Below are 12,422 nucleotides of genomic sequence, written 5' to 3'. Positions count from 1 at the left end.
AGGGAGATTCACTCTGTGTCTGACCCCGGGAGTGTGTGATGGGACAGTGTGGAGGGAGATTCACTCTGTGTCTGACCCCGGGAGTGTGTGATGGGACAGTGGGGAGGGAGATTCACTCTGTGTCTGACCCCGGGAGTGTGTGATGGGACGGTGTGGAGGGAGATTCACTCTGTGTCTGACCCCGGGAGTGTGTGATGGGACTGTGTGGAGGGAGCTTCACTCTGTGTCTGACCCCGGGAGTGGGTGATGGGACTGTGTGGAGGGAGATTCACTCTGTGTCTGACCCCGGGAGTGTGTGATGGGACGGTGTGGAGGGAGATTCACTCTGTGTCTGACCCCGGGAGTGTGTGATGGGACGGTGTGGAGGGAGATTCACTCTGTGTCTGACCCAGGGAGTGTGTGATGGGACAGTGGGGAGGGAGATTCACTCCGTGTCTGACCCCGGGAGTGTGTGATGGGACGGTGTGTAGGGGGTTTCACTCTGTGTCTGACCCCGGGTGTGTGTGATGGAACTGTGTGGATGGAGCCCCTTCCACCTCCCCCACCCCTGTCCTCGTCACACTCTCCCCATACCCCTCCCCCATTGACCTCCTGTCCCCCTCCTCCTTCCCTGTCCCACTCTCCCATCTCCCCATTCCCCTCTCCTCTTCCATCTGCCTCTAACTCCCCTGCCTCCCCTTTCTCTTCCCAAACCCCTCAGTACCATGCACTTTCTCTCACTCTCACCCAAAGGTGATAACACCCCCTCTGCCCAGTCTCTGTCCCACTGCACAGGGGTGATCACCGGGTGAATTTCACAATGAAACCACTCTCATTTTCAAATTTTCTAGTCCTGACGAAGGGTCTCAGCCCGAAACGTCGACATCGCTTCTCCCTATAGATGTCGCCTAGCCTGCTGTGTTCCACCAGCATTTTGTGTGTGTTGCTCATTTTCAAACTTATGTTTACATCATTTTTCAGCCCATATCCCCCCGTCATCAATTTCAAGGTCCGTCAGTCCCAAACCAGATGGCGTTGTTCTCACCGGTAAGTACAGAGTCTCACTCTCTGTCTGAGGAGATGGTTACTGGGTATCACAGTAAGTAGTGATGTGGTGTCTTGGTTCAAACCCAATTTCTGATGCTGTGTGTGGAATTTCTACCCTCCGCTTTCCTCCTTCATCCCAGCAATGGGCAGGGTGGAATCTGGGTGGGCTTTTGCTCGGGTGTGCTGGTGTGGGTGCAGTGTACTAAGGTGGCTTGAATGCCTCTTCACCCATCTCTGCCTCCTCTCTCCACCACTTCAATATTCCCACTCTCTCCCCTTCCTCTCCCTCAAATCCTCTCATCTGGCCCCTCACTTCCCCATCTCTCCCCTCTCTCACTTCCCTCTCCCTCCACTTCTCTCTCCCTCCCTCTCTTCCCCGTAAGTCTCTTCTCTACCCTCTTCCTGCCCCTCCCTGTCCCTCCTCTAACTATCCACCCATCATTCTCTGTGTATAAAACCTACCTCTGATATCCCCCCATATTTCTTCCAATCACCTTAAAATTATGCCATTTCCGCTCTGGGAAAAGTCTCTGGCTATCCACCCCATCTCTGCCTCTTGACAAAGTTCCACATGGAAGGTTAGTTAAGAAGGTTCAGTCGTTAGGTATTAATGCTGGAGTAATAAAATGGATTCAACATCTCTCTGGAGATGCCAGAGAGTAGTGGTGGATAATTGTTTATCAGGATGGAGGCCGGTGACTAGCGAGGTGCCTCAGGGATCTGTTTTGGGCCCAATGTTGTTTGTAATATACATAAATGATCTGGATGATGGGGTGGTAAATTGGATTAGTAAGTATGCCGATGATACTAAGGTAGGAGGTGTTGTGGATAATGAGGTGGGTTTTCAAAGCTTGCAGGGAGATTTACGCCGGTTAGAAGAATGGGCTGAACGTTGGCAGATGGAGTTTAATGCTGAGAAGTGTGAGGTTCTACATTTTGGCAGGAATAATCCAAATAGAACATACAGGGTAAATGGTAGGGCATTGAGGAATGCAGTGGAACAGAGAGATCTAGGAATAACAGTGCATAGTTCCCTAAAGGTGGAGTCTCATGTAGATAGGGTGGTGAAGAAGGCTTTTGGAACGCTGGCCTTTATAAATCAGAGCATTGAGTACAGAAGTTGGGATGTAATGTTAAAATTGTACAAGGCATTGGTAAGGCCAAATTTGGAATATTGTGTACAGTTCTGGTCACCGAATTATAGGAAAGATATCAATAAATTAGAGAGAGTGCAGAGACGATTTACTAGGATGTTACCTGGGTTTCAGCACTTAAGTTACAGAGAAAGGTTGAACAAGTTAGGTCTCTATTCATTGGAGTGTAGAAGGTTGAGGGGGGATTTGATCGAGGTATTTAAAATTTTGAGAGGGATAGATAGAGTTGATGTGAATAGGCTGTTTCCATTGAGAGTAGGGGAGATTCAAACGAGAGGACATGATTTGAGAGTTATGGGGCAAAAGTTTAAGGGAAACACGAGGGGGTATTTCTTTACTCAGGGAGTGATAGCTGTGTGGAATGAGCTTCCTGTAAAAGTAGTAGAGGCCAGTTCAGTTGTGTCATTTAAGGTAAAATTGGATAGGTATATGGACAGGAAAGGAGTGGAGGGTTATGGGCTGAGTGCGGGTAGGTGGGACTAGGTGAGATTAAGAGTTCGGCACGGACTAGGAGGGCTGGAATGGCCTGTTTCCGTGCTGTGATTGTTATATGGTTATATGGTTATCATCTTGTACATGTCTGTCAAGCCACCTCTCCTCCTCCTTCACCCCAGACAGCAAAACCCAGCTCACTCAGATTTTCCTCATTAGACACGCTCTCTAATCTGGACAGTATCCTTGTAAATCTCCTCCGCATTCTCTCTAAATCTCCCACATTCTCCCTGTAAGGCAGTGACCAGAACTAAGCACAATACTTCAAGTGCTTTCCAGCCAGAGTTTTGTCGAGCTGCAACATCATCTCCTGGCTCTGGACCTCAGCCCCTGACTGATGAAGGCCAACACACCAAATGCTTTTTTACCGCCCCATCATCTTGCACTGCAATTTTCAGGGTTCTACACATGAGGACCCCAAGATCCTTCACACTGCCGTGTACTCTGCCTTCAGGTTTGGCCTTCCAAAGTGAATTACTTCAGGTTGAACTCTATCTGCCACTTCTCAGCCCAGCTCTGCATCCTGTCAATGTCCCGTTGTAGTCCACAACAACCTTCTACACTATCCACAGCTCCACCGACCTTCATGTCATCTGCAAACCCTTCCATTCCCACATCCAGTCATTCATCAAATAATCACAAAGAGTAGGGGTCCCAGAACAGATCCCTGTGGAACATCACTGGTCACCGATCTCCACGCAGAGTAAACTCCATCTACAGTGACCTTCTGCCTACTATGGACAAAGCCATTCTGAATCCACCCAGACAAAAATCCTTGGATCGCATGCCTCTTGACTTTCTCAATGAGCCCACCATGAGGAACCTTACCAAATGTCTTACTGAAATCCATACACACCACATCCGCTGCTCTACCTTCGTCAAAGTACACCATCACATCCTCATACTCATACACATCACATTCTCAAGGAATTTATTCATACTCATGAGGCACAACCTGCCCTTCACAAAGCCATGTTGACTATCCCTAATCAGCCATTTTCTCCAAGTGCTTGTAAGTCCTGTGTCTAAGAATCTTCTCCAATAGTTTGCCCACCACTGAAGTGAGTAACTGCAAGAAGGCTTGGAGAGTCCAGGCAATGTGTCCAGGGCACTCCCACACACACTGTGGTCCTCACTGTAAAGGACAGCACCTCACTCTCTAACTGGGTGAGGAACTGCACTCCTGCATCAACAACAGTAATGCCTCTGTCCCTCCCAATCATACTCCTGCCAGATCCCTCACTCCACTCCCTCTATCTGGAGTATTGAAAGTGTAGGAGTTTTAGAGATAGGAGCAGTATGAAGGAGGTGTTAGAACAGAAGGACTGGGAGTGTAGGTGTTACAGAGGGCGGGGTGAGGGAGGAGTTTGAACAGGAGGATGGGGAGTGTAGGGGTTACAGAGATAGGGGGTGAGGGAGGGGTTTGAACAGGAGGACGGGGAGTGTAGGGGTGACAGAGATAGGTGGGTGAGGGAGGGGTTTGAACAGGAGGACGGGGAGTGTAGGGGTGACAGAGATAGGTGGGTGAGGGAGGGGTTTGAACAGGAGGACGGGGAGTGTAGGGGTGACAGAGATAGGTGGGTGAGGGAGGGGTTTGAACGGGAGGATGGGGAGTGCAGGGGTGACAGAGATAGGGAGGGGGTGAGGGAGTGGTTTGAACAGGGGACGGGGAGTGTAGGGGTTACAGAGATAGGGAGGGAGTGAGGGAGGGATTTGAACAGGAGGACAGGGAGTGTTAGGGGGTACAGAGAGGGAGGGGTTTGAACAGGAGGACAGGGAGTGTTAGGGGGTACAGAGAGAGAGGGGTTTGAACAGGAGGACAGGGAGTGTTAGGGGGTACAGAGAGGGAGGGGTTTGAACAGGAGGAGGGAGAGAGGAGCTGCAAGGATGAGGGTAGGTGAAGTAACTCTTGTGCCTTTCTCTTGCAGAAGGTGAAGTTAACCCCTTCCGCACCAAAGCCTTTCAGTCCAACGAATTCCAAGGTCTCCATGAATCTCGGGAACAGATTTGGACCCTCGGATTTCAACTTCCTCATGGTCCTGGGCAGGGGAAGCTTCGGAAAGGTGGGACCATGATGGGAGGGCCATTGTAGGGTTTCCGTGCAGAGGGAGGGTGCTGTGAGGGATGTCTGTGCATTGCAAGGGGGAAATGAGTGAGCCGTGGGAAGGGTGGTGGGAAAGAAGGGCTGTGGTGGGGTATGGTCAAATGTTGGACATTGTGGAAACAGGGGCGAAATGCTAGGCAGGAGTGGAGAGGGAAGATAGGGAAATTGGAGGGAGGGGAAGAGGGAGGTAAAGAGGGACAGAATGGTAAGAGGAGGAGAGAGAGAATGATATGTGTGAAATCATAGAGGGCGGGGTTAGTAAGTTTGCAGACAACATGAGGATCAGTGGAGATGTAGATGGTGTAGAAGATTGCCCAAGGACACAGCAGGATAGAGATCGGTTATAGATCTGGGTGGAGATGTAGATGGTGTAGAAGATTGCCCAAGGACACAGCGGGATAGAGATCGGTTACAGATCTGGGTGGAGATGTAGATGGTGTAGAAGATTGCCCAAGGACACAGCGGGATAGAGATCGGTTACAGATCTGGGTGGAGATGTAGATGGTGTAGAAGATTGCCCAAGGACACAGCGGGATAGAGATCGGTTACAGATCTGGGTTGAGATGTAGATGGTGAAGAAGATTGCCCAAGGACACAGCGGGATAGAGATCGGTTACAGATCTGGGTGGAGATGTGGATGATGTAGAAGATTGCCCAAGGACACAGCGGGATAGAGATCGGTTACAGATCTGGGTGGAGATGTGGATGGTGTAGAAGATTGTCCAAGGACACAGCAGGATAGAGATCGGTTATAGATCTGAGTGGAGATGTAGATGGTGTAGAAGATTGCCCAAGGACACAGCGGGATAGAGATCGGTTACAGATCTGGGTGGAGATGTAGATGGTGTAGAAGATTGCCCAAGGACACAGCGGGATAGAGATCGGTTACAGATCTAGGTGGAGATGTGGATGGTGTAGAAGATTGCCCAAGGACACAGCAGGATAGAGATCGGTTATAGATCTGGGTGAAGATGTGGATGATGTAGAAGATTGCCCAAGGACACAGTAGGATAGAGATCAGTTACAGATCTGGGTGGAGAAATGGCATGTGGAGTTTCACCCGGGCAAGTGTGAGGTGCTGCACTTTGGGAGGTCAAGTATAAATGGACAGGACACAGTTCAAGACAGGATCTTTAACAGTGTTGATCTACAGAGGATCTCAGGGTCCAAGTCCACAGCCCTGTGGAAGTGGCTGCACAAGTAGGCGGGGCAGTAATGAACTTGGAGTATTGAGCCTTCTTCTGGTCACCCCATTACAGGAAAGTTGTAAGGGCTTTAGAGAGGGGGCATAAGAGATATTGCATGGATGAGAGGGCATGAAAACAAGAGATGGTAAACGTAACTTTAAATTTGAAACACAAGAGATTCTGCAGATGCTGGAAATCCAGAACAACACACACAGGATGCTGCAGGAACTCAGCATATATGGAAATGAATAAATAGTTTGATATTTGAATACTTTTAGTCTGAAATCGACTATATATTCCCCTTCTCTACCATCAGCTGACCTGGTGCTGAGTTCCTCACTGGTGTGAGTCAGGGCTGACTGGCGGTTTGGTGTCCTGGGTGGTGGTGGTGGGGGTTCTTGCCTTTGTCCTGCACCCACCTGTCTCCTCCTCCCTCACAAGGTGCTGCTGGCCGAGCTGAAGGGCTCTGACAAGCTGTTTGCAGTGAAGACGCTGAAGAAAGACGTGATCATGCAAGACGATGATGTGGAGTGCACGATGGTGGAGAGAAGGGTCTTGTCCATGGTTGACCCTCCACACTTCCTCACCCAGCTCTACTGCTGCTTCCAGACTGTGGTGAGGGGGCGGACCGAGAGACGGAGTGTGGGGTGGGACAGGTGTGTGGGAATCAGATGGAGGGAGAGGACGAGCTGTGGAGTGCACGACGCCGTCGTGAGTCAGACGGCGGATGGAAAAGAAGCAGTCGGGAGGGTGAGGGGGTGAGATGGGGGAGGGGGAGAGGGGTTGGGATGGAGGGAAGCTGGGAGTGTGGCGGAAGGTCTACCCTCGTGAGGAAGAGGGACTATTGGTATTTCTCACACCATTGCTCAGCCCAGCTCTGCACACTACCTACCCTCCTCTGTCGCATACCCTGTGACCGGGTTAAAGAACCAGCAGAAATGGAAAACACTCTGGAGTCTGGTATTAAACTGGTAATAAACGGTGTTTATTAGTAGCTAAGCAATACAGTACTATAAATGCAAATATATTGAACAGGTTAGCAATGAGATACACACACACACACACACACACACACACACACACACACACACACACACACACACACACACTCACACACACACACACACACACACACATATGTGTGTTCATAGTATTTAGTTGAGTAATGGGGAGAGAGAGAGAGGTGAGAGGTGGTGCCGTCCATTTTCCCGTTGTCATCCGAAGTTCTGTTGTGGTCACCGACTATGACCGTGTTACGTATGACTGTTCTTCAGTGGTGGAATTATCACCCAGGCAAGGATGGACACACAAATAATTCCCCACCGGTTGCACCTTTTCACACTGTGAGCCACTAATCGATTTCCCCGAATCGATGCTCCAAAACACCACCTTCATGTGAGTGAAACAAAGCTCGTTCAGTGTCCGAACTGCGTGTCTCGGTGTGTCTCTGTGTAAAGGCGGACCTGGCTTAAATCTCTCCAGGTTGGACACCAGCTGTCCATCAACCTGCTCCGCCCTGCTCTCTCTGCAGGAACATTAACAGGAAGGCAAGTGACCTCGGGTAAAAGGTAAACAAACTGGCAGAGAAACCATAACATCAATCTTCCGAGCAGTTTCAGTCTCTCTCTCTCTCGTTGCGCTGGATGCCTCCCCCCCCCTCTCTCTCTCCTATTCACCTGGCACCCCCTTGCCCTCCACAGGACCGGCTATTCTTCGTGATGGAGTACGTGAACGGTGGGGACCTGATGTATCACATCCAGACTGTTGGTCGCTTCAAGGAACCACACGCCGTGTGAGTAACCACTCGACGAACACACATCCAAATCCCACCTCCCTCATTCCCAAACACAATCGCTCCGTTATCAACACCTCTCTCATTCCCAAACACACTCCCTCCGTTATCACCACCTCCCTCATTCCCAAACACACTCACTCCGTTATCACCACCTCTCATTCCCAAACACACTCACTCCGTTATCACCACCTCCCTCATTCCCAAACACAATCGCTCCGTTATCAACACCTCTCTCATTCCCAAACACACTCCCTCCGTTATCACCACCTCTCTCATTCCCAAACACACTCCCTCCGTTATCACCACCTCCCTCATTCGCAAACACACTCGCTCCGTTATCAACACCTCTCTCATTCCCAAACACACTCCCTCCATTATCACCACCTCTCTCATTCCCAAACACACTCCCTCCGTTATCACCACCTCTCTCATTCCCAAACACACTCCCTCCATTATCACCACCTCCCTCATTCGCAAACACACTCACTCCGTTATCAACACCTCCCTCATTCGCAAACACACTCGCTCCGTTATCACCACCTCCCTCATTCCCAAACACACTCACTCCGTTATCAACACCTCCCTCATTCGCAAACACACTCTCTCCGTTATCAACACCTCCCTCATTCGCAAACACACTCACTCCGTTATCAACACCTCCCTCATTCACAAACACACTCACTCCGTTATCACCACCCTCATTCCCAAACACACTCACTCCGTTATCAACACCTCTCTCATTCCCAAACACACTCCCTCCGATATCACCACCTCTCTCTTTCCCAAACACACTCCCTCCGTTATCACCACCTCTCTCATTCCCAAACACACTCCCTCCATTATCACCACCTCCCTCATTCGCAAACACACTCACTCCGTTATCAACACCTCCCTCATTCGCAAACACACTCGCTCCGTTATCACCACCTCCCTCATTCCCAAACACACTCACTCCGTTATCAACACCTCCCTCATTCGCAAACACACTCTCTCCGTTATCAACACCTCCCTCATTCGCAAACACACTCACTCCGTTATCAACACCTCCCTCATTCACAAACACACTCACTCCGTTATCACCACCCTCATTCCCAAACACACTCACTCCGTTATCAACACCTCTCTCATTCCCAAACACACTCCCTCCGATATCACCACCTCTCTCATTCCCAAACACACTCACTCCGTTATCACCACCCTCATTCCCAAAACACTCCCTCCGTTATCACCACCATCAGTCCCAAACACACTCCCTCCGTTATCACCACCCTCATTCCCAAACACACTCCCTCCGTTATCACTACCTCTCTCATTCCCAAACCCACTCCCTCCGTTATCACTACCTCTCTCATTCCCAAACACACTCCCTCCGTTATCAACACCTCTCTCATTCCCAAACACACTCCCTCCGTTATCACCACCTCTCTCATTCCCAAACACACTCCCTCCATTATCACCACCCTCATTCCCAAACACACTCCCTCCGTTGTCACCACCTCTCTCATTCCCAAACACACTCCCTCCGTTATCACCACCTCTCTCATTCCCAAACACACTCCCTCCGTTATCACCACCTCTCTCATTCCCAAACCCACTCCCTCCGTTATCACCACCTCTCTCATTCCCAAACACACTCCCTCCGTTATCACCACCTCTCTCATTCCCAAACACACTCCCTCCGTTATCACCACCTCTCTCATTCCCAAACACACTCCCTCCGTTATCACCACCTCTCTCATTCCCAAACACACTCCCTCCGTTATCACCACCTCTCTCATTCCCAAACACACTCCCTCCGTTATCACCACCTCTCTCATTCCCAAACACACTCCCTCCGTTATCACCACCTCTCTCATTCCCAAACACACTCCCTCCATTATCACCACCTCTCTCATTCCCAAACACACTCCCTCCGTTATCACCACCTCTCTCATTCCCAAACACACTCCCTCCATTATCACCACCTCTCTCATTCCCAAACACACTCCCTCCGTTATCACTACCTCTCTCATTCCCAAACACACTCCCTCCATTATCACCACCTCTCTCATTCCCAAACACACTCCCTCCGTTATCACTACCTCTCTCATTCCCAAACACACTCCCTCCGTTATCACCACCTCTCTCATTCCCAAACACACTCACTCCGTTATCAACACCTCTCTCTTTCCCAAACACACTCCCTCCGATATCACCACCTCTCTCATTCCCAAACACACTCACTCCGTTATCACCACCCTCATTCCCAAACACAATCCCTCCGATATCACCACCTCTCTCATTCCCAAACACACTCCCTCCGTTATCACCACCTCCCTCATTCGCAAACACACTCCCTCCGTTATCACCACCTCTCTCATTCCCAAACACACTCCCTCCGTTATCACCACCTCTCTCATTCACAAACACACTCACTCCGTTATCAACACCTCTCTCTTTCCCAAACACACTCCCTCCGATATCACCACCTCCCTCATTCACAAACACACTCACTCCGTTATCACCACCCTCATTCCCAAACACACTCACTCCGTTATCAACACCTCTCTCATTCCCAAACACACTCCCTCCGATATCACCACCTCTCTCTTTCCCAAACACACTCCCTCCGTTATCAACACCGCTCTCATTCCCAAACACACTCCCTCCATTATCACCACCTTTCTCATTCCCAAACACAATCCCTCCGTTATCACCACCTCTCTCATTCCCAAACACACTCCCTCCGTTATCACCACCATCATTCCCAAAACACTCCCTCCGTTATCACCACCTCTCTCTTTCCCAAACACACTCCCTCCGTTATCACCACCATCAGTCCCAAACACACTCCCTCCGTTATCACCACCCTCATTCCCAAACACACTCCCTCCGTTATCACCACCTCTCTCTTTCCCAAACACACTCCCTCCGTTATCACCACCATCAGTCCCAAACACACTCCCTCCGTTATCACCACCCTCATTCCCAAACACACTCCCTCCGTTATCACTACCTCTCTCATTCCCAAACACACTCCCTCCGTTATCACCACCTCTCTCTTTCCCAAACACACTCCCTCCGTTATCACCACCATCAGTCCCAAACACACTCCCTCCGTTATCACCACCCTCATTCCCAAACACACTCCCTCCGTTATCACTACCTCTCTCATTCCCAAACACACTCCCTCCGTTATCACCACCTCTCTCATTCCCAAACACACTCCCTCCATTATCACCACCTCTCTCATTCCCAAACACACTCCATCCGATATCACCACCTCTCTCTTTCCCAAACACACTCCCTCCGTTATCACCACCTCTCTCATTCCCAAACCCACTCCCTCCGTTATCACCACCTCTCTCATTCCCAAACACACTCCCTCCACTATCACCACCTCTCTCATTCCCAAACACACTCCCTCCATTATCACCACCTCTCTCATTCCCAAACACACTCCCTCCGATATCACCACCTCTCTCATTCCCAAACACACTCCCTCCGTTATCACCACCTCTCTCATTCCCAAACACAGTCCCTCCGTTATCACCACCTCTCTCTTTCCCAAACACACTCCCTCCGATATCACCACCTCTCTCATTCCCAAACACACTCCCTCCGATATCACCACCTCTCTCATTCCCAAACACACTCCCTCCGTTATCACCACCTCTCTCATTCCCAAACACAGTCCCTCCGTTATCACCACCTCTCTCTTTCCCAAACACACTCCCTCCGTTATCACCACCTCTCTCATTCCCAAACACACTCCCTCCGATATCACCACCTCTCTCATTCCCAAACACACTCCCTCCGTTATCACCACCTCTCTCATTCCCAAACACAGTCCCTCCGTTATCACCACCTCTCTCTTTCCCAAACACACTCCCTCCGTTATCACCACCTCCCTCATTCCCAAACACACTCCCTCCGTTATCACCACCTCTCTCATTCCCAAACACACTCCCTCCGTTATCACCACCTGTCTCATTCCCAAACACACTCCCTCCGTTATCACCACCTCTCTCATTCCCAAACACACTCGCTCCGTTATCACCACCTCTGTCATTCCCAAACACACTCCCTCCGTTATCACCACCTGTCTCATTCCCAAACACACTCCCTCCGTTATCACCACCTCTCTCATTCCCAAACACACTCCCTCCGTTATCACCACCTCCCTCATTCCCAAACACACTCCCTCCGTTATCACCACCTGTCTCATTCCCAAACACACTCCCTCCGTTATCACCACCTCTCTCATTCCCAAACACACTCCCTCCGTTATCACCACCTCCCTCATTCCCAAACACACTCCCTCCGTTATCACCACCTCTCTCATTCCCAAACCCACTCCCTCCGTTATCACCACCTCTCTCATTCCCAAACACACTCCCTCCATTATCAACACCTCCCTCATTCCCAAACACACTCCCTCCGTTATCACCACCCTCATTCCCACACATCCAAATCCCACCTCCCTCATTCCCAAACACACTCCCTCCGTTATCACCACCCTCATTCCCACACATCCAAATCCCACCTCCCTCATTCCCAAACACACTCGCTCCGTTATCACCACCTCCCTCATTCGCAAACACACTCCCTCCGTTATCACCACCTCTCTCATTCCCAAACACACTCCCTCCATTATCACCACCTCCCTCATTCCCAAACCCACT

The 12,422-nt window shown here is 50.3% G+C and overlaps 1 protein-coding gene across 14 annotated transcripts in view; it reads left to right on the top strand.

Annotated features, from left to right (window-relative positions):
• The window catches only part of LOC140716017 (protein kinase C alpha type-like), a 176,071-nt gene that overhangs the window by 35,751 nt on the left and 127,898 nt on the right, over positions 1–12,422 (top strand). For all 14 annotated transcript variants that reach the window (XM_073028665.1, XM_073028668.1, XM_073028666.1 and 11 more), the window contains 4 exons: positions 961–1,026; positions 4,601–4,735; positions 6,405–6,578; positions 7,664–7,755. In XM_073028665.1, the coding sequence (XP_072884766.1) occupies positions 961–1,026; positions 4,601–4,735; positions 6,405–6,578; positions 7,664–7,755 (467 nt within the window). The remainder of the gene's footprint in view (positions 1–960; positions 1,027–4,600; positions 4,736–6,404; positions 6,579–7,663; positions 7,756–12,422) is intronic.

The sequence above is a fragment of the Hemitrygon akajei genome, chromosome 24, assembly GCF_048418815.1.
Source record: "Hemitrygon akajei chromosome 24, sHemAka1.3, whole genome shotgun sequence".
Lineage (NCBI taxonomy): Eukaryota > Metazoa > Chordata > Chondrichthyes > Myliobatiformes > Dasyatidae > Hemitrygon > Hemitrygon akajei.
The sequence above is the reverse complement of the archived record's forward strand: the minus strand, read 5'-3'. Positions and strand labels throughout refer to the sequence as shown.